Genomic DNA, 22864 nt, shown 5'->3' with positions numbered 1-22864 from the left:
TAACAATAGAATCGGCTATCCTGCATATTCACTATCAATTATCTTGCGCACCGGAATTGGACCAGAGCGTTCCGGGTTCTGTATTTAAATATTCGCACTAATGAGGTGTGTCCGTTGTAAGAGGATTTTACCTGGATTTCTGTTATTTATTGTATTTTCTTGCTTCAAGGGGATTTTTATTTTAACAAAGAGGGCCGAAAAGTTTGGTTTTTAATTAATGCGCTTGGCTTAATCGCTGTTTTAATTAATTCAAGTTGAGGGTGATTAAATGTGATGAATGTTGAAGGTAAGAAGTTGTTTGTTTTATGAGAAGGGAATTTAGCGGGAAATTGTTTGGTTAAGAGGCACGGCGCTGTGACTTTGGAGGGTTATTAAGACAATATCTTCGTCTTTATACAGTTTTTCTATACAAAAAGTGCGGCTTTTCAGCAGGTCGTTCAGTTGTCTCGGTTAAAGTTTATCTGTTCAGCTCGGAATAAAATTCTCCTCTTGCCCAGAAAGTTGTATTTCTTCTATTGTTTTACTTGATCTTCTGTGTTATTTACTTCTTTTTATTTCATTTTTTTATTCCAATTTTTACTTTTTCTTCATTTTTACTTTGTTTTTAGGTTGTTCTCCACTGGTCTTCTTACCTCTCCCTCTGTTTGTGTTTACTTATTGAAAGTAATCTATAATGATTGATTTTTCAATCCTATTTCCTATGATTATGTTATTTTCTTGCACGAAGTTATTTTCCTCACTCTAAATTATTGTTTGTTTGTTCATGTTTTCTAAATTCCCCTCTTGGTTCCTTGTAAAATTGCAAATAATTATATGACTACGAAAGCACGGCCGAAGGCCGTGCTTGCGTTTTCAAGACCCACACGTCTTTTGTAATTCCTTTAAAATTTAAAACAGTTTCGACTTTACCTCTAATTGTAAACAGAATTGCAAAAGATCTGTTAACTGCCGTTGAAAGCGTTCAAAAGAATCTCCTTCAAAGCTCCGCAATTCAAAGTAAATACACGTCTCAACTCCTTTCTCCCGCGAAATGGTACTTTGTTCTCTCCTGTTGGCAAAGCCTTTTTTAATTGTAACTTGAAGGAAGCAAAAAGGATCACTCCTCCGCCACCACATTAATATTTATTGAGCCATTAAGTCGTTTGACAATGCTTTCAAGCCATCATCATCAATCATAATAGAAGGCGAGTGGTGTTTATACGTGACTTATGTTCCCGCAACAAGAAGAATAAAATTCCGATCGCCGTTTATGGCTCCTTATTGTGTTTCCAAGCGGAAAATGGAATTACAGCGAAAATATGCCAAGTTAATTTATTTCTGACAGAAAGCTCGCCGGGAAATACTTGAATATGAATCGACAACGGAAGAGAGGATCAAGGAGGAAACAACGAAAAATAATAACAAACAAGGGCTAGTCGTTGCGTGTTAAGATTATCGGATAAGATTGGAGGTGTGTTCAACATAAAAGTTTGCCGGTTCTATCAGATCAAGTGTTCTCTTGATACTGTGTCAAATTGACATGTCCGCGAAAAACGGTGCACCGTCTCGAGCCTTCTTTCTGAAACACCACTGCGAACTCCTAATCTCCGAAGATGACCAAAAGTCACCGTACGTTAGTAGCTTTAGTCGCTGGTGTGACCGCTTTTCCAAATACCGGACAGTGTTCAAAAACACTCTCTCTTCGGCTCGTTTTCGAAGCAATTTTGCCATGAAACGTGAAAGAAAACGTCATATTGGACCACGCGGCAACCAATGGACTGTCCACCCCTTCAGTTTAATAGCACTAACGGAGGATTTCGTGATGGCGATTGTTTGGTTTTTAATTTTTACGTTGGGGCCTTACATTGGAGCGTTCCGCACCAGCGACTTTCTGGATAGCAATACTCGTACCATTAGAGAAATTGTTCTGTTGACATGTCGTGGCATCGCTGCTTGTGATATAATAATGCGTTTTTTTGTGGGATACAAAGTACCGAAAACGCAGGAAATCGTCTTGGATCAAAGAACCATCATGAAGCACTACCTCAAGACGTACTTTTTGATTGATTTTATCCCTCTGTTTGCTCTTATTTTGGATTACGAATTGAACAGTCGACGGGCGAGGTTGTTCACTTTTCAACTTATCTGGGTTACGATTCTCAGGATCAAATCATTGTTAAGAAATCTGAATCTTTTGATGAAACTCCTTCGGTTTCACGAAGCTACTCGGACTTGCTGGAAGCTGTTGTTCGCGGCAATTCTTTTAGTGCATTGGTGGACATGTTTCTTGAAGCTCACCACAATGGTGTCGTTAGAAGTAGAGTGGTATCATGACGATAACTCGTTGCTGGACAAAATCCATAACGACCTTCATGCAGCTTCGGTGAAACTACAAGCACAGAGACGAACTGATTTCTTAGCTGGGTTCCACGAATACTTTTGTTACTTCGCCGTCGTAATATGTCACTTCTTTGGGGCAACGACCAGTAGGCTTATGACCAACGATGCTTTTGAAAGAATTATACTCGCGATAATCACGATCAACGGCATGTTGTTCTACATCTACGGCCTCGCAAAAATCGCTATTTTCTTCACGTTGGTCAACATCTCTGAGATGGCTTTTGAAGAAGTAATCGTACAGACCAGAAACTTCATGATTGCTAATCAGTACCCGACAAAACTTCGCCGGAAAATCCTCAAATACTACAACCTCAAGTACAACAACCGCTTTTTCAACGAACACAAAATCATGACTGGAATCACGGAACACCTCCGGATGGAAGTTGTTCTTTACGGCAGTCAACATCTCGTCGAGACTCTACACGCTTTGAAAGGCTTGTCTAGAGAACACGTCGGCATCCTCCTCACTCTGTTCAAACCGGAATTGTATCTCCCAAGCGAAGTCGTAATGTCCTCCGACGGCGAAGACAAAGAATGCCATCTCATCTTGTACGGAACCTGCTCTGTCGAGCTGATGGACAACGCCGAAATCTTACACGTGGAAGATGGAGACTCTTTCGGAAACGTTTGGACCTCTGTTGCCGGGCTTCAACACACTTCTTTTACTTACCGAGTAGTCGCACTCGAACCGTGCGAAATATACACTCTGAGTATGGATGATGCTCGAGTGTGTTTTCATAACTATGCGGACCTGGCGGAGAAAATGAAGACACTTGCTCTGGCCAGAGATAGAAAATTTGAGGAGAGGTATAGCGACGTTTTGCAGAGGAGCCATTCTCTTGGAGCGTTGGATATTTTGGAAGAGTTGGAGCGGCGACGGATATTATACCAAGGAAGGCGCAGGATGCTGCCTCCATATCCGAATTACTACACTCCTTCCTAATAAATTTTTTTGAAAACTTAGTCGTTTCGAACAATTCTGTAAGGTAGGGGAGAGCGGGGTATAACGTTTTAGCACCATAGCTACAAAACTTTTTTATTGATAAATCTACCACTTATGCAGAAGCATTGACAACTAATGCACTACAAATGCGCCTAAAAATGCATTCGAAATTTTGTACCATTTTTATTAAAATAAGAATTAAGTGCAAGACTGCAGAAAGATTATTTTACCCATGGACTAGAGACAAAATGATCTCTCGATTGGGATAAAACTCCTTTCCATCGTAAGGATATGTTATGTTCAAAAAGTTTAGAAGTTAAGCAAAAGTTAGTGGAAACAGTGAATATTATTAAACATTAAGATAAAAACAAAATAAACTTAAATAATAAGAAGTAACAACAAAATAGAGACTCTTATTAAAGACAAAAATAAACATTAAAAGAATTACATTTTTTTTGGTAAAAACGAAAAGGTTTTCTGATTTAAGAAGTTTTTAATTCCGCCAAAAATTGCAAGTGAATATATTTTTTTTTCATCTACTCTTGCAGATTAGTCATGAGTTCATTTTTGGCACACATTGCATCTAATCCAATCCTCTTCTTTTGAAGAGTGAATTTTTTTTCAACAAAAAATACATTCTGAATCTTTCTGTCGCTATTGTTCATTATCACTGTCTTTTCTCAGATATCATTTAATTATTTATATTAGAGGTAAAATGATCCCGGAATTGTTTTACCCAGTACCTAAGTGATCGTTTTACCCCATGTGGAATAAGAACAAAGAACATAATTCATAAATTTACAACAGGTAATGTTGCAACTGAATCTACAAAAAATTAAAAGTTTAATGTTAAACCTTTAAAACACCACATCTGTCATTTTGAAATTTTAATTCGAAAGGTGAAATGCACTTGATTAAAAAATGCGTTACCTTAGATCAAACCAAGGAAAAATACAAATATCGCTGTAATTTTTTTGAATATCCACCGAACTGCATGCGGGTGCTTGTCTGCAATATCCACAGGTTCAGCAACATTGATAGATGGAACTAAAGGGAGTTTGGGAATTAAAGAAAAACATTTTACCTCGAAGGATCATTGACTTCAGTCTCTTCTACATCTTCAGGAGAATGCGTGGTAACGACGCTTTGTTTTCTAAACGATTCAACTCTGTCAAGACAATAAGCAAGTTCTATTTCCTATGCAAATTCCTTCTTGTTTTAATTTCTTGTATTTCCTCCACTGTTCCAATAATCATTTTATATGAGTGTAGCGCATCCTTAACTTCTTTGTCTTTTTGCGCTTAGGTTCTCCTTTAACAAATCAACCCTCGTAATTCCCTTCCAACCCTGTATCGACTGTTTCTCTCCAAGTTCATTAAAATTCTTCTCGTCTTTGAACAAGCACCGATTGATTTTCGGCAAGTAATGAACTAGTTTTAGTTATAAGACGCGCCCGATTGGAATTCTCCAGAGCGTCGTCGTCATCGTTAAGGACCAATTCCAAAATTCCCGCTTTTAGACCCAACTGTTCTTTTCCTGTAATTTGGAAAGAGCAAACTTTCAAACGACTTTCACGTCTCCGTCAATTGGGACGCCTGATGCGGTTATAACGGGAATTGAAGTACGTGTGTGGAAGATCAAAAGTCTCCACTGGACAGTTCCCAACCCCAAAAGTAGAAAACTTTGGTAAAACTATCACCTCCACACTCCATTTCCTCCATTCTTCATCAATCTAGTTACCTACTTTTCTTATCGGAAGATTGTCCTTGGTAGCGCCATCTGTGACGCCTCCATTAGTCAGCCATGGATCGACGCAGTTTGCTCGGGCGAAGCGGCGTCGCGACGGCCAGATGGCGTCGGAATCGAGGGAGTGTCTGAGGTTAACCTTGACCATGTATTCTGCTAATGTCACGTATATCGATTGGGGTGCAACAAGGGTTTTAGTAGGTCCTAACTTCGTAAAGTTGGGGGGACTTTAATGATAGGACAGTGGAGGGGTGAATGTTCTAATGGTCTTCTTGGAGGTCGTTAGCGGTGGCGGGTCGAGTTAGCTTGCACTTAGTTAATGACGGGGGTACGGAAATTGTCTTATTAGGAACAGATCGTCAAAACGTATAAAAAAATTACTCTGCCTTCCATTACCCTAATTCCTCCTCTTATTTTCCATAAACCTTTCCATCCCTTCTATTTCCTGAAGCACGTTTCCTCATCCCGCTAGAATACCAAATCATCCCCGTGTACCACCTATGAATATTTACATCCACCTCTACTCTCACATGCATTTAACACACTTCCGTTTCAATCGCCGTTTGTTTTTTCTCCTTTTTGTTCAAAATACTATATCTCGACCATTCTTTCGTCCATTTCTCAAATCCGGATTAAATTCCCTTCGTTCTATATTTATGTTTTGTGAAAAGGACGATTCCTCCGGGACGTATCGCACAGGAATTGAATTGGAGACATTGATGTGGCGGAGACGAGAGAACCGGTTAAGAATGTTGGGGGTGGTTTTAATAGGGAGGGTCAAAGGACTTGATGTTGGAATTTTCCGTGTGTGCGCGTTGCGGAGAAATTGTTGCGTTTATGTGTTGACGTCATGAGGGTTGAATGGACGGTGGTGGGGTAGGTTAGGGGTGGAGTAGTCCGGATTAGGATTTAAATATTACAAAGTTGTGCATTTATTACTACTAATTGGAACCGACCGCAGAACTGGATGATTTCTTTATGTTTTCTTCGATGCCCTCAGGACGAGTAAATTGAAATATTTAATGAAATTTTTAAATTACTGAATTATGGGGGATGCAGCTAATTAAATATACATTTGTGACAACTTCCAGAACTTTCTTTGTGTTTCGTTTTTCCGCAACTCGATTAAAGTTTCACCACGAAAAAGTCCAACAATGCCTGAAAGTCCACAACTCTCGACTCCATGAAATATTAAACTGTCTTTGTACATTTTTAAGACTATCCATTTCGAAATATTTGAATAAAAGCTTAGCATAACTTTAAATAAATACAAGCGTGTTCTAAATCCGGAATTTCGCTCTTCGACGCAGTTCCAATTTTGTTTACAATTTCATTTCAATTTATGATGATTTATTTAGTTAACGTGGGCAACTGGAATCAACATTGTGTTGACATCATTTTTCCTTGAATTAACCTTTAAGTCGTATTAAAGTAATTTGTTGAAATTATTTTCCAGTCGGGTAATTTTAAAAGTGATTTGTCGTTTGGGAAATTAAATAGAAAGCACAGACGCGGAAACTAACTTTGCGGTAATAAGAAGAAATTGTTTAGAGGTCGTGCTATTTCGGAGGAAAATGATTGAAAGAAGAAAAGTCAAAGTCTGGTTTGTGCAAACATGGCTGTAAAGTGACGCAATAATTATTGTGACTGTCTTAAGAAAGTGGACGAGCTTTAGAGGATGTAGTAAATAATAGATCTAAGTGGTGGGAGTTAAGCAAGCTCCATAAAGTTCGTATATAAAGTAGCTTCTTCTTGCTTTGTAAAGAAAATATAAATCACACTGTTCCTTTTTGTGTCGACTATCGAAAACAACATGAAAAGGAGTGGAGACCTTGGCATTGGTAATAATAATGAAGTTGGTAGGATATGTTTGTACGTATCTAGTGAATGAAGTCACTTTATTTTACTAGTCTTATAAATCGCAATTTTACGGCCTCAAGACTCTCTTGTAAGGAGTATTTTACACTCCAATCAAACATAAAACTGTTTATACCTGAAGCTTAAGAACTCTAATATATTGAAAACTACAAAAACGACCTTGCGATTGAACTACTAAACTTGAGTTGACATTTAAACTAAAACTAAATTAATCAATGAAGTGGTGCGCTTTCACGTCTAGTTTTTTCTCTCCAATAAGTTATTGTCTAAACTACCTAACAACTTAACAATGAATCAAAAGCGACAGTTAATCCGTGCTTAATTAATCCCCGTTCTATCCACATTGTGCCAATAGAATATTTAACAAGATTTCCACCAATTTTCTGCGGTGGAAACTCGATACAAAACATATTTTTTGTTCACTCAAACGCGGTTTTCATTGTTGCTCATAACAATACGTTTTACAGGTAAAATTAATTTCGCTCAAGTAATTAGAAATTACGAACAGTACCTCGATTTCCACATAATAGATCTCTCTCTGAGATATTTTTAGACGAGCGAAGGAAAAATCGCTGTTTGCTTTTCATAGGTTCGTGAACTTGTCCATTGGGAGGTAGACGTATCCTGGTTTTCTCAAGCGAAATTTTATTAAATTATGTTCGTGGAGTTTGGACGAGCTCCTAACAATGTTCGGCGAGGAGATAAAGCGGAATAGTTTACGTGTTTACGAGAAAAAAATGAAGTGCTGTCAGGTTGTGAGTTACTGCTTTATTATTGGTTGAGAAATTGTTGGGGAGATATGCTTTTTGCGTTTGTTTCGATGAGTTACTTATAAGTTCTAGCTCTACTCAGGAATGCTATGTCGAAACTTTCAGGACTTTTGTTTTCCTGATTTTTGAGTTGTTCAGGTTCATCTTCATCTATTTTTGAGTCGTTCATTATAGTACAATCATATACTTGTCCATAGTTGTCATCTTCAGCTACCTCCTGCAAACATAATTTGTTTTTTATGGCAAAACTATGAACAAAATGACTTACTTCGGTGATGACGACCGCAACAAAAACAAACAGCAGAATGACACACTTCATGGTAGCAAAATCAACTGAGAGCTGGATGTAGGCAATAATATACCCACCAGCACAATTTTTTTTTTTTCGGAAATTATTTTCAAATCAGCTTGTAAAATTGGTGTTGGGACTAATTATGGCGTTCCGATTGGAGGACATATTCATTATGTTTTTAGTTTTTTATTTATTATGATTAGACTTCTACTAACGAGGTAGTTTTCCAAAAAAATTTCTCTTAGATGGGAAAATGTAGAGGTTGGATGTACTTCATTTCTTTAACAACAGGGGAAATAAAAGCACGGCGCTTAACGTTGGTCTGGACACAAGTAATACAATGTTACAAATCTTTATAAAGAAAGTTGTCGAGAAGTTTCAAGAGACATTAATAAAAGAATATAAAATGAGAATATTTCGTTGGTTTTGTTGCGAAGAAATTATAAATAAGAAAGAAAGAATTACGAGCATTTGGGATAAAAAAATGTAATGCGATCTTCGAAGCGAATGTAAATTTATCACGTTTGAAAATTCTATTTATTCATAATAAAATTTTAGGCTTTAATTACGCCTGAAATGTTTATTTTAACAAACTCTAAAAGCGTATTTTCATGTTTATTATTTACTAACTGTTAAAATCTAAATATTTTTTTTTTTGTTAAAGTTTTGTTGTTTTCAGCGGGCTGATGATTCTGCGATGTTTAATATTTTCATAATTTTGTTATTAATAACTGCAAAGGCGGAGTAAATCGAATAAGGCCTGACCGCATGAAAGAATATTGAAGCCTTGATTGAAGCGATTATGTTGGTATTTATTACTTCAAATTTTTTAGATTCTTCAGATTTTCTTTTGCATTTTTGTTGCATTCTTTCAAAATTGTTTTTTTATTTTCTAAACCTTCTGTAAATTGTCTGAAAAATTTTTGTAGATTTTTGGAACCTCTGGATTTTTTGAATTTTGCTTGTGTTTTGAATAGAAATTAATAGATTGTCCTAACGTCATATATTTAGGAACTAGAAGATCTTTAAGTTGACCAATGAGCAAGCACTATCGCACGGATTGTAAAATAAGGAATAAATTACCAGTTTTTTTTAAAACGTTAAAAATGACAGTAAAATCAGTGCAGTTTGTGTAATTTTTATCACCAAATAGTATAATCTAAACCTTTATGATTAAAATACATTTCAAAAGTTTGCTGACACGCTTTTACTTTATGGTGAAGTGGATGAAAATTGTTTAGCAGCAAGCGGTTCGAGGATATAATGAAAATTTTTCCAATAGACAGATACCGCATCGCAGGGTGTTTAGCAAACTTTTATTAAAGACTTTAAGATTTTGGGATAGTTTAAAGACACATTAAAAATTTGTTATACTAATATGCACATATTGTAGGTTTTTGGTTTATTGCATCTTTTTATAATCTCGTTGTTTCCTTTTTATGCACCTTCCGGCGGCACTGATCCGATGTTTCTAAGTTGACAAATTTTACTTTTGACAAACCTACCATCATTTATCATGTGTATTTTATTTTTTTAACGCATTTCGCTGTCATTTTGAGGGAGCTTTAGCATATAAACGAAATGCTTTAGGACCAAAACTTCAAAATCCTCTTTAGGAAGTTTTTTTGTGAAACATCCTGAGAATTGTTTTAGATTTTTAGATTTTTCTTACAATTATCTAATTAATTAAATTCCCTATAGTCTCTCTACTATATTTTTTTTTAATTTCATTACGTTTTTGATTTATTTAATTTTTTCCAGATTGCGCTTGTATTCTTATTGAGTGTTCTTTGAATTCCTTAAGATTTTCTTAAAATTGCTTTTAAATTTTTTCAAATTCTACATTGATTGTGATTGTGTCTGGTTTGTTCTGTCAGGTTTTTTTCTTTTGATTTTTCTTTACATTTTTGTCGTAAACTGAGAATTTAAAAGTACAAAAGTTTGGGAAAACGTGGAACTGACAGAAAAAATGTAAGAAGACAAATATTTTTGAAATGGAAATTCTTAGATTAAAGTAATGTTCCTATTCGTTTCTACAATGAATCCCACAAATTCAATTCACTCTACCTACCGCTAATTTTCCTTCTCAATTTCCGGTACAATATTGCCCAAAATTAATCCTTTATACGACGTTGGCTCTCGGTTTAAATCAAAGTTTATGGCTAAATTTCCACGTCAGTTTGTCTTGCCTCTCCCTGCTTAATTATAAATGTTAACTAAGTTTGCTCTGACTTCAATTTAATGGTAGTTTAATGTAATGCTAATAAAACCTTCACCTCAGAAAACTAGTTTAATCATAAATTCTTACAGTTCATTTTTAATAAAACTTGTTTTTGTTTCAGGTAAATCTTTCTATTACAAAAATTTGAGAACCGCTGATATACCGAACGGTAAGAATCAACAAATGCGCCATCGATTATTGGTTGATTTGAAAACAGTGCTACAAATCCCAACCAATTAAAAACCCATAAAAATAAAACAAAAGTTTTAAACCAATCGTTCCGATTTTAATTAGTTTGTTGTAGGGTTCTCTAATCAGCTTAGCCTTTATAATTGTCGCGGTTTATTATCGAGTTTACGATCCAATCCGAGTCTATACTTTTTTGTTCAACCCAATCAAACCACTTTTTAGATGGGTAGGCGTAACAGTTCCGGGAACTTTTAATTAGACAAAAAATCAAAGAGTTGCGCCCACTTCTCCGACAATTTAACAAGGAATTTTTTTAGTTGTACCAACAAAACTAAGTTGCTTTTAACAAAGGATTACACGAGTTTCCATTTATTACATATATTTTAATTAGAGGTTTCAGACTCAACATTATCCTCCACTCATAATAGAAACTACACACAACGCTTAGAATTAGAACGAACGACCAGGTGCTAGCCAACTAATTAAATTCGCAGCAAAATTTACTGAAAGAACAATTTTCTTGCCCTCCCACTCATTTCCACAAATCACGAAACCTGTGAAAACCACAAGAATCCCCACAGTCTTAAGAAAAGATCACGAAAAGCACCTTCTAAAAATAAACCCAGAAAACAATTGGAGTTATTTGCGAGTTTCTCCAACACACCAATCGGATGGTTCGCGTGTGCGATTAATTCAAGAGTTAAAAAATTTCGTACAACTTCGTGGGAGGCCGAACTAGTACGATCTTAAACGGAGTCCTGGTTTGGCGGGCCACGATTTTATTTGTTATCCTTGTGCAGTTGCAGTGGTGTCTAGATCGCGTTGTGAAAACGGTGAGTGCCGGGATTGGGACGTGTTGCATCTGTGGGGATTTTAATATCACACTAAAAAAAAACCGGGCGAAAAATTGGTGAATGCGCCGGACAAAAAAAGTTTAAGTACACGGTTTGCATTTATAAGAAAATTGGTGGAGGCGCCGGGTTGCAAATACTGAAATTGATTACTTTCCGGTGATTTAATGGTAGCGGCGCCCATTTATAATTTCATGACCGCCTGTAAACTACTCTAAAGTTCATTACCACAATGCAACTGACGGTTTAATATTGCGTCTGAAATATCTTTCTTTTTCATATGACAAATAACAGCGCTATTGACGCAGCTGAAACATTTTTTCAGAATTCCTGCTGTGAAGGATAAAACAATTTTATTTCTCCGTTCAAATATCTCAAGAATGCTTTTAAGATAAAATGAAAACCTTTCCATTCGAGTAGCTTTGACGTTGTTTATTTAAAGGTTGTAAGTTAGAATTTTTCAGTTTTCTTATGTTGGTAGTTGGGTTGAGCCACTTTTGTTATTACAACTGGAAATGGTGCTTCTTGGAAAATTGCAGTGAGAGTCAATTGTACGTGATCGGAGTTTTGTCTTGTTTCTGTGTAAATAACAATCTCTGGTTCTTTGCGGAAATCGTCTCCCAATGCTTTATTATCTTGGGGTGTTTCATGATGTTTGTTACAAGTTTTATTAAATTTAAGCCTCCGACTTTTGACTCATTAAATCTTAAATTTGTAGCTCAGATATTATAACGTCTAGATTTAACAACCTCTTGGAAATCTCTTTTGAAGATCAAACGCAGACTGAACTATTTAGGTATATCCCATTTTCCCCTTTTTATTTGAGTATTTCTGCACACCTTCCAGCGTTTTATCTCTAATGGTCCAACAGAATTCAGAAGAATTATTTAAGACTTCTCTCAAGCATCTTTCATTAGCCGAGATTATTTCCTCATGAAACAAGAAAAATAAACGCGCCGTCGACGACGTTATAAATTATTCAAATTTATAGTCTCCACCTTCTGACGTCGGCCCTGAAAGAAACCCAATACGCTCACGAAATAAATTTCAACTTAAAAAAAAAGATTTAAGAGAGTGTCTCTTGGAATTCATTACAGCGCGAATACGTGAACGCTCTTTTAATGCCATCAAAGAAAAAAAAAGGATCGATAACTGATTACTGATTACTTTGCGGCAACAAGTTAATTACTGCGATCCGTTTATCAGGCGGCTTTGCGAAAACAAGAGCACGTCGCGCTTCAATTGTCTTAAAGAGTGACGTCACGGTTATTGATTAGTGAAGGGTTGTATAAGAAAACGGGTGTCTGGCGTGAAAATGACAACAGAGTGATTGGGGTAATATAATTTTTTTTCGTCAAAACTTCGCTAATCTCGGCATGTCTTCCCTTTTGACATTTTAATGCAGATAATATACGACCTTCGAAACCTTGAGATAGTTAACACCCTTTAGCGTACGATAATAATCCCTTTCCGACGCCTACTTTACCTTTTACGACAACCTTTTCTCTTCAATGTTATATAAAAATAGATCCCACGCCAACAACGCCGTGCTCATATTTCGAAATCAAATGTTGTAAGTTTCCTATTCTAAGGGTCTTAAAAAATAACCGGCTATTTGAGCGGACAATGATGTTTAGGAAAATTGAAGAGGACGTCTATTGGCGTGGATCGATGACGTGTCTGTAAAAATGCGGTGGAGAGTAGTTATTGAATGTTTGGTGAAATCCGATCAGAGGTGGCTGTGAAAAGGGTTTTTAGGATGGAAGGGAATTAGCTTAGAGCGGAAGTGGTCGATGTTTGGGGATGATGTTGACTTAGGGGAGTTCTTGGCGTTTTTGCGGTGTTTCGGCTCTCCAGGTGATGAAGTTTTTCGGTTTCTTTGTCTAGGACAAAAAAGGAACTAAGAGATGTTAATTGAAAAACTTACGAAAGAAGCAGACAGATGACGAAAAAGAAGAGAAAGACTAGAAGAAGCAGATGATGAAACAAAGCAGAAAACAACGATAGAGAGTTAGAAAATTGAAGAGAAACTCAGAAAAGAAAGCAGGAAAGAAAACGAAAAAAATTGAACAATATGAAAAAAGAGAAACAAGAATGAATGAAAAATCGCGGATAATTTCGTGAAAATGGCGCATACTTGGAGCGAAGATCCTGATTTAATGAAATCGGATCTGCGGAACTGTGGAAATAAGTCTATTGAATATTCAGCGGAAATCGTGAAAAGAGTTTTTGGAACGGAAATAAAATAGCGGAACGGCCAAATCGGAACGCTTTTATAGTGTTATAAAAAGTCCGGTCTTCAGTTTATGAAAACAACAATCACACGACTTTGCAGTTCTCACTAAACAAATATTTTTCCACTTTTAATTTAATGAAATTCCCCCAAAAACAGTGAATTCTGAACACATCTCACACCCGCATCCCCTAAGCAAATATTCATTCGGAAATTTCAACCTCCTATTCCCTGTCGGTTCAAAGTTATGCTAATTTCAAATCTACCGTTCAGCGATTTCCATAATTTTTGTATCAGATATCACGTAACTCTTTGAAAGTTACTTAGAGCTACGCATTAAATTTTTCTACAAAGAAAGTTCATTTTCGCACGTTTTAATAGGGTTGCGTGTTTTTCCGTCCCGGCGCCTCCACCATTTTTACAATCAACAATTGAATCACGAAGTATTCGCCCTTGGCCCACTATTGCACCTTTATATTAAATCAAACGAAATTGAAGTGCTTTTTCAATGTCCGAACGCCTCCATCTAATTCGGGCTGAGGTTTATTATTCAAACATGTCCTTACCAAGGATAATAACGCAAAAAGCCTCCGGAAATTAATTCGGAGAGAATATCGTGGGCAGACGGGATGACATGAATTTTTCGCATAATCCTCGTTCCTTTTTTCCCTCGGGAACCCCAGCAGATGCAACATGTGTCACACTTCGTTCGTTGAATAATTCCGCGAAAATCTAGTGAGCAATGGTTCACCTCGGACTCGGCGGCCAATATGTCGCCGAGGGCGGCAAGGCCTTCCCGTCAAGTCCTGAAGATGTCATGGTTGAAACGAAGAAAGTCGTAAGTTTTTTGTTAATGTTAAGTGCTCTAGATCTTAAAGCGGATAGTGTTCGTACTTTCATGAATATGTAATGGATCGAGGGGCGGGGGTGGTAATCGAGGCGAATTGCTTCATCCTCGATAAGTTGGGAACAGCAGAGATTGATTTTTATGAGCGGATGGGGGTGGGCTTTAATGTAATGAGGGGAGTTGAATATTCATGATTTTTTTAAAGTCTGGAGGGACGGTAATTGGGGAGAGATGAGAAATGAGGGTCGTAATGAAGATCGCGCTTTATGATTCGGGGGTTGGTTATGATTATAAAATGGTCAGTTTTATTTACTGGTCGTTCTTTTAAGAACGGAATTTCGATTTGTGTGTACTGAATATTATCAATAATACAGTTCCCTGCAATGTTGACACATATTTAATATTCCGGGGAGTAGGTTTGTCATTGGAATAATTATGTTCCGGCACACTTCAACCGGAATCGATATTTTACCCTTTCCAATGGTTAAGTTCAGTGTAATTTGTAAATTATTGTGCACACGATTTTTTGTCATTATTCCGAACATTTACTTTATGCCCCAAATGCTCCAATTTTCACTAAAATACCAATAATTCTAATGTCGACGGATGAATAATTTGCATAATAATGAGGAGCTTTCAATGCTGTCTAAACGACATTATCGGTGGTAATTCTCGTGCTTCCGTCTCACGTTTCGTGATGTCATTGAACTGAAACGAAGATCGGATCAGATTAATTTAATTAACTTAAATGACAGAAATTATTTATGCGCTATACTGCTACAATAGTTGGAAATTGCGCTGACGCAACACAGTGGTCCCGATGGCAAATCAAAAATCAAGTTTGTTTATGAATTGAATTTCTAACTAACGTATATTGTTTTAAAATCTTCAAACTGTTGTGCGTATATCAGCCAGCAAAACCACTTCACTCCCTTGCATTGCAATTTCAGCCAAATTATCGGGCCTCTACATGCAAGCTTTTTTTAAAACTGTTTTTGAATTTTGCAAATTTGTGACATTGATCATTCAACTGAGAGTACATACTTACCCGAAAACCCATTTTTTCCCAGAATATGCTTTAGAAAAAAATAATATTGCTTTTTGAAGTTTCCTTTCTAAGTTTAAAATAAACATAGAGTTTAACTAGAGTTTTAAAATTTGATTCAAGATAGTTCTAGTTCTGGTTTATTAAAGAACCATTAAAGAGTACGCATTCGAAAAATCTCAACCATATGCAGAGTCCGGCAACACTTGTGTCCACCCCCAAAATCGTCTTTAATTTTAAAGATAAAATTCTGAAAATTTGCATACGCACATCGTTTACAAAACTCTAGAAGCTGACGCAAAAATTTGTTTTTTATCACCAATAGTTTTGACGTTGCTACGCCTTAAAAGTGTAATTTTTAGTTAATTGTGGAGGGTTTGTGAAAACAACCGCTAATTTATTTTTTTTTCAATGTAAATGTGTTAAAAATATCTCAGTTGTCATTTCAGATTTAATGCAAATTGTATTCAAAATGTGAGGAACAAATGCTGTTTTATCAAGTTAGTTTTCAATTTTATAACGGCAAAATTAAGAACTACGTTTACACCCAACTGTCAACATCTTGTGTCACAAAAGACATCTATCCTTTGGTTCGCTTTAGATTGTAACAAAAGTTTTACTTGATGAAATTGTCGCTTTGTCGATGTTATTAACGATTTCTCGTGTTTATAAAGTGCAACATGTCCGTGTTAATCAAAATTAACCTTTATAAGAGTGTTTGAAGTGACTTGTGAAATTTTGGTGTAAACGTAGTTTGCCACTGCGCTGTCATAATTTTGAAAAGTAACTTGATAAAACAGCGTTTTTTCGCAAATTTTAAACACAATTTGCATTAAATTTAAAATAAAAACTCAAATATTTGTATCACAGTTATGTTGAAAAAAAATTGAATTCGCGAATATTACCGCTAAAACACAAAAATCGGTAAAAATTATACTTTTTAAGCGTCGTGACGCCAAACAAACTGTGATATCAAAACAAATTTTTATGTCAGCTTCTAGAGCTTTGTCAACTATAAGCGTATGCAAATTTTCAAAATTTTATCTTTAAAATTAAAGACGATTTTAGGGGTGGACACAAGTGTTGCCGGACCTTGTACAACTATGGCGGTTGCAATTAAAATGAATACAACCTCATATCATCGTCAATTTTTGTTTTTTTCAATGAAAATCAACGTGAATGATTAAAATACAGTTGGGGAGCAATAAACCATATAAAAACAAAAAAATTATCCACAACAAAAGTAGATAAATTAATAATGAAACTGCTGATCGAATTTAAAATTTTAAAAAGGAAAAAAAAACTAAATGTGAATTTTCGACTAAAATTTGGTCTAAAATTCTAAAATATTATTCTAAGCAACTTTTCTTGATAATATCTATTGATATTTTCAACGTGAAGCAAAATATTGGAAAACGACCCCATTAAAACAATCGCAGTAGGCTGTACTTATTATTTACAATGTTGCAAGAGTTAATTATAGATTTTCCTTAAAAAAAAAGTTTGATACATTTTAAAATTTATCTCCAAAAATTGACGAAATTTTGTTGAGTAATAATTTTTGCCCAGCTAGATTTGCGATCGGGACCACTGTGCGCAAGCGACAATAATTTGCGACGAATGTTGACTCGTCTTTACAGCGTTAAATTTAATGAAAATTGCCTAGAAGAAATTTACCATTACAGAATGATTCCTTTTAAATCCTGAAAACCTTTACTCCGTTTCCACCTTCTTATCTCGATCAATTTCGTTAATTTGTTCCAAAAGGTCAACGCAGAATGTCCTCAGCTGTTACATTAAAGCCCAACGAAACTACTTATTTTGGTAGCGCCACCCTCCAGATATACCAGAAATAACGTGCTTCAACCCAATAAAACGACCCTTAAAAATTCTCCCGGAACTAATTAAATAAATCGTGTCCGGCTACATAACTAAACAACCCTCCATATCTCTTCCGGTTTCCACTCAACTCTGACGAGCTTGTTACAACCCCCAAAACACTATTTCAATTCAATCCCCAACTCTATAAATCCCAACAACGCTCAATTCCCGAAGGAGGATAAATAGTACATTATTTTACCGATTTGACATAATTCTTGTTTACTCAGCTGCTATTTATTCGCAATTTGCAAACCAAATCGTCTTCGCTATTGTGGTAAGTTCGTTCGTCTATCCGAAGAATATTTTAATTAGTTGGGGCTTTGTGTGCACGAACTTAATTAAAAAAAGAAAAAAAGTGATGAACACGGTGACGGACTTAATCCTATTTTAATCAAGCTTTTGTGGAGTGCGGCCCTTTGAATTTTTATGATTGAAAACGGCTAATTTCAGAATAAAAAATTTACCGTCAGATCAAGTTTTTTTACAGGGTGAAGGTATTGTTTCTGTTATCACTTCTGACGCGTCGTTGTTAATATCGTTCATGAAATATGGAGGCAATCTCGGTTTTTTTTTCTATTGGTAGTTTGACGAGATTGGACGGAGGTGGGAGCTTTATCACAAGGTCTGGCCAATTGTGGATTAGTGCCAAGTTCGAACTTGTTTGATACAAACTAAATTGGGTATTCCCTGCAAAGTTTCCGAGCCGAGATAAAAAAAAACTGACCCGGCGCATCCACCATTTTCAAATCCGTTTAATTTCTGGGAACAGTGTAAATGTTTCGAATGACAGCAAGCACGGATTTCCTAATTCTATTTTTAAAGTTTTAACACAGTTTTGCGCTGACTTCCATTCTCATTTAATTTTTCCTTGTTAGACCACACTAAATTCTTTTCCGACGACCCCTATAAAATATGCCACATTTCATACAGTTTTCTCGTAGTGAAAATTTAAAATTGCAAACAATTTCAGTGCGAAGACGAACGAAGCACATTACCCGTGTGCAATGAAAAATTTGAGATCTCTGATTGGCCGACAACTGTGTGTTTTTATATTGCACACAGGTTGACGCAGATCGGGCATTTTCGGTATCTAACTTTCGGCGCAACGGCATAATTATTTTGTCCGCGGCTATGTGCTCTGCCGAACGACATTTTAAGTTTTAACTTGAACAGATATAACTTGACGGGTTTTTGCACCGTTATTAGCAAGTGGAAAAGCGTAAACCATAAACCATTAAATTTAATTAAAAAAATAATTATTAACTCTGCGATTTTTGTGGTCGTCGAAAAAATACCGTGTACAACACGTGTTGAAAATTCGATTTCACACTCGTTTGCTTAAACCACTCGCCTACGGCTCGTGGCTCAATTCTGCAAAACTCGTGTCAAATCTTCCATTTTCAACACTTGTTATACAATATACTATTACAATTGAATTGCTGTTTTTAGATTGGTGATAAAATAGGAAGTGTCTATAATTTTTACACAGGATTTGTCACGTTTGACAGGACGAAATTCAGTTCATGTTTGTGCTTTTAGATGCGGACATCAACTTTTATCGATAGTTTTATTCCAGTCGGAGACTATTGTGACATTCACGACGGAAGAACTTTTACTGTTAAATGTTGAAAGCAGCAAGTGGGAATTTTCATATTTTACAAAGTGGAACCGGCAAAGTCGTCAAATATTTCATCAAAGTTGGAATTAAATATGAGCATGGTCTAGTTTTCCCTGGAGGACACATTTTATGATCTACCAGCGCAACAATAAATTTTATTTTAGCTTTTATGGGGACGAAAAACTGACACGTATAGTGCGAAATTACCATATTTGCATCCATTTCGTTACTACTTTATTTCTCGTCTTCTTTTTCTTCTTCTTGTTTTTGCTTCTTATTTTTTATAATGTATCATTTTGTTCATTTTTATTCAGATCCTACACTTTTATTTTCTTTCGTCCAGTTGTTTCTTAAAATCATTTTACCATTTCCGGTGTTCAATTACCATTGGTACCAATTTTACCATTACCTGTAATAAACACTTTTTTTATGAAGTTCCATGAAACGGAACTAATTCTATTCAAACTGATGCGCACAAATTTTATATTAATTTTCCAGTATTGTACCGAGTCTCATTGTAACAAAATGAAATTATTACTGTTCCTGGCAGTAATCCTTGCAGCCGTCAGCGTACACGTAAGCTTCTACCTCTATTGAGAACCCAAGCTTTGACATCCGCACAAAGATTTCAGCAGTAAACAAAGAAACAGACGTTGGACATCGATTTCGTCCCCATAATAGATACAGATTCGAGGAAATTCAAGAAAACGACGACGATGATGATGACGATGATGACGCTATCGTTGTGTCTGGCGGAAATCAAATAGGCTATGGAGAGTACTCGGTCATGATCCTCTCTCTTGGGATGTCATTTTTTATTTTTGAGCGACTAATCAAGCAAGGCCACCTTCGATAAACATTTCCATTCCGAAATCAGGATCGTAATCGATTGATTTTACACACCGCACTAATTTAATTAAAGGACACGCCCCAGTTTCCACATTAAATTTTTCAATTAGCCCCCAACGCTTATTTCCTCTGTCCAATTATGCAAAAGGGTGACACCGATTGAATAATCTAAAATTAGATCGCCAGGTATTTTCGCGTAATTTGTAACGAGATTTCGTCTGACGTGGGTGAGGCGTCATATATTTTTCTTTGGTGTAATCGAATTTAAACGCGACGGTGTGGAGTTTCTTTAATATGTTTTAAGGGCTGTGACGTTTTGAGGGTGGTTTCAGAATTCTGATCAAACAGACGAAGCCAACGCGCAAATAGAAAACAACTCTTTGCGAGGGAAATTGCCGGGAATGCAAAATCTGTTTACAGAATGTTCAACAGTTCGAGATGTAAAAACATTTCGGATTAGAATAATAAGGAAGATAAGGATGAAAAATGGGGAAAAAGAGGGAAAAGTCGGGGGAGATTAAAATTGGGGTGGTTTGCGCGAAATTGTTGACAGTGCGTTTTTTTATTTTTCGTGTTTAAATATACTGATTGGAATGAAATTTCGAATTTTTAGGAGGAAATGTAGTGAATGGAAAATTGAAAATCCATGTTAAATTGCGCTTTATTTTAAATTATTTAGTTTCAACTTCAGTTGCGGCGTTGGAAATTAAAGTTGCGTTATAACAGTAAAGAGACAGTGACGGAAATCGCAAATTTTTGTATTGACTTAAAAATAAAAATTTCTATAATTCGCGTTTTTTGGTCTACCACTTTACAATGTAATAAAGATAATTAATACACGACTCAAAAATAGTAAGTTGGCCAAATTTTATTACTCCAGCACTGAAATTACCGAAATTACGATTTTTAGTGACAAAAATCTCGAATTTTTGCTTTGACTTCAAAATAAAACTTTCTGAAAGTTACGCATTTTGCTCTACAGTTTTTTTAGAGATTATACACGACTCAAAAATAGTAACTGGGCCAAATTTCATAGCTCTAGTACGAAAATTACTAAAATTCCGATTTTTAGTGACGAAAATCGCAAATTTTTGCTTTGTCTTAAAAATAAAATTTTCTAAAATTTGCCTCTTTTGCTCTAAAATTTTGAAATTTAGTAGAGTTAATATACGTCTCAAAAATAGTAACTCCCATAAATTTCATAGCTCTTGTACTAAAATTACTAAAATTACGATTTTTAGTGACGGAAATCGCAAACTTTTGCTTTGTCTTAAAAATAAAATTTTCTAAAATTTGCCTCTTCTACTCTAAAATTTTGAAATTTAGTTGAGTTAATATACGACTCAAAAATAGTAACTCCCATAAATTTCATAGCTCTTGTACTAAAATTACTAAAATTACGATTTTTAGTGACGGAAATCGCAAACTTTTGCTTTGTCTTAAAAATAAATTTTTCTAAAATTTGCCTCTTCTGCTCTAAAATTTTGAAATTTAGTAGAGTTAATATACGTCTCAAAAATAGTAACTCCCATAAATTTCATAGCTCTTGTACTAAAATTACTAAAATTACGATTTTTAGTGACAGAAATCGCAAACTTTTGCTTTGTCTTAAAAATAAAATTTTCTAAAATTTGCCTCTTCTACTTTAAAATTTTGAAATTTAGTTGAGTTAATATACGACTCAAAAATAGTAACTCCGATAAATTTCATAGCTCTTGTACTAAAATTACTAAAATTACGATTTTTAGTGACAGAAATCGCAAACTTTTGCTTTGTCTTAAAAATAAAATTTTCTAAAATTTGCCTCTTCTACTTTAAAATTTTGAAATTTAGTTGAGTTAATATACGACTCAAAAATAGTAACTCCGATAAATTTCATAGCTCTTGTACTAAAATTACTAAAATTACGATTTTTAGTGACGGAAATCGCAAACTTTTGCTTTGTCTTAAAAATAAAATTTTCTAAAATTTGTCTCTTCTACTCTAAAATTTTGAAATTTAGTTGAGTTAATATACGACTCAAAAATAGTAACTCCCATAAATTTCATAGCTCTTGTACTAAAATTACTAAAATTACGATTTTTAGTGACGGAAATCGCAAACTTTTGCTTTGTCTTAAAAATAAATTTTTCTAAAATTTGCCTCTTCTGCTCTAAAATTTTGAAATTTAGTAGAGTTAATATACGACTCAAAAATAGTAACTCCCATAAATTTCATAGCTCTTGTACTAAAATTACCGAAATTACAATTTTTAATGACGGAAATCGCAAATTTTTGCTTTGACTTAAAAATAAAAAATTCTAAAGTTTGCGCCTTTTGCTCAACAATTTTAAATTTTGGTAGGAATAATACATGACTCAAAAACATTAACTTCCTTAAATTTCATTGCTGTTGGACCAAAATTACGAAAATTACGATTTTGTTTGACGGACATATGAAGTTTGTGCTTGATTTTAGAAATAAAAAACACCAAATTTTTACAAAAAATGCTGACGTGCGTTTCGATAGCAATGCTATCATCATCAGAGCAATGATTAAACTAAAAACTAACAAAAAATTCGTCCTTATTCAGGATGATTTTTTAAAAACGGCAGGCGTTGTAAATTTTTTATTTATGAACCGATTTCAAAAATTTTAAAAATAAATTAAATGGTTTTTAATTTACTATAAACTGATGATTTTAAAATTTTTCTAAATGTCTTAGTATCTTTTGGGCGATACTCAACTTTCTTATTTTAAATTGGAACCCATTTTTTTTTCATAATTTGGAAGATATTAATTTTCTTGATTCAGAAATGTGTAATATGTTCTACTTTTATAAAAAATATTTTTAAAAAAATTATCAAAATTGAAAAAAAACAAGCAATAAAAGTTAATAAAATCTAGGTGCATGGTGTCAAATAAAAGAATGCCGTTATTGTAATGTCAAAAAGCAGCAAATAACAGAAAGGATTGGCTTCTTTTTTTTGAAATTATTAATAACAAAAGCCAATAATAATTACAAATCAGAAAACACAACTACCAAATTTAATTAAAATACAATTGACACCTACGAGAAATGCATTGTGCATTGTAAGGTGTAGCCCCATCTTGTTGAAAGAAAACTGGTTCTTTCTGTTATT

The 22864-nt window shown here is 35.0% G+C and overlaps 3 protein-coding genes across 5 annotated transcripts in view; all 3 read left to right on the top strand.

Annotated features, from left to right (window-relative positions):
* Window positions 1-22864, top strand: part of Syt7 (Synaptotagmin 7) — a 180903-nt gene that overhangs the window by 31860 nt on the left and 126179 nt on the right. For 2 of the 3 annotated variants that reach the window (XM_088031959.1, XM_088031958.1), the window contains exons 1-2: window positions 11167-11251; window positions 14239-14340. The exons of the other annotated variant lie outside the window; for it this stretch is intronic. In XM_088031959.1, coding sequence (XP_087888085.1) covers window positions 14245-14340 — 96 coding nt within the window. In that variant the 5' untranslated portion in view covers window positions 11167-11251; window positions 14239-14244. Of the gene's footprint in view, window positions 1-11166; window positions 11252-14238; window positions 14341-22864 lie in introns of those variants that run through there. 3 annotated transcript variants of the gene reach the window in all.
* Window positions 274-3322, top strand: LOC148177574 (potassium/sodium hyperpolarization-activated cyclic nucleotide-gated channel 2-like). Its single transcript, XM_088033369.1, has 9 exons — window positions 274-286; window positions 343-449; window positions 498-536; window positions 609-663; window positions 728-755; window positions 827-1050; window positions 1160-1290; window positions 1325-1417; window positions 1469-3322. The coding sequence occupies exons 1-9, from the start codon at window positions 274-276 to the stop codon at window positions 3320-3322; spliced, it is 2544 nt and encodes an 847-aa protein (XP_087889495.1).
* LOC148177573 (uncharacterized) lies at window positions 19275-19817 on the top strand. The gene is made up of 2 exons (XM_088032038.1): window positions 19275-19469; window positions 19519-19817. The coding sequence occupies exons 1-2, from the start codon at window positions 19323-19325 to the stop codon at window positions 19747-19749; spliced, it is 378 nt and encodes a 125-aa protein (XP_087888164.1). The 5' UTR covers window positions 19275-19322; the 3' UTR covers window positions 19750-19817.

Source organism: Gnatocerus cornutus, chromosome 3, assembly GCF_029298725.1.
Source record: "Gnatocerus cornutus isolate USDA-ARS CGAHR chromosome 3, icGnaCorn1.1, whole genome shotgun sequence".
Lineage (NCBI taxonomy): Eukaryota > Metazoa > Arthropoda > Insecta > Coleoptera > Tenebrionidae > Gnatocerus > Gnatocerus cornutus.
The sequence above is the reverse complement of the archived record's forward strand: the minus strand, read 5'-3'. Positions and strand labels throughout refer to the sequence as shown.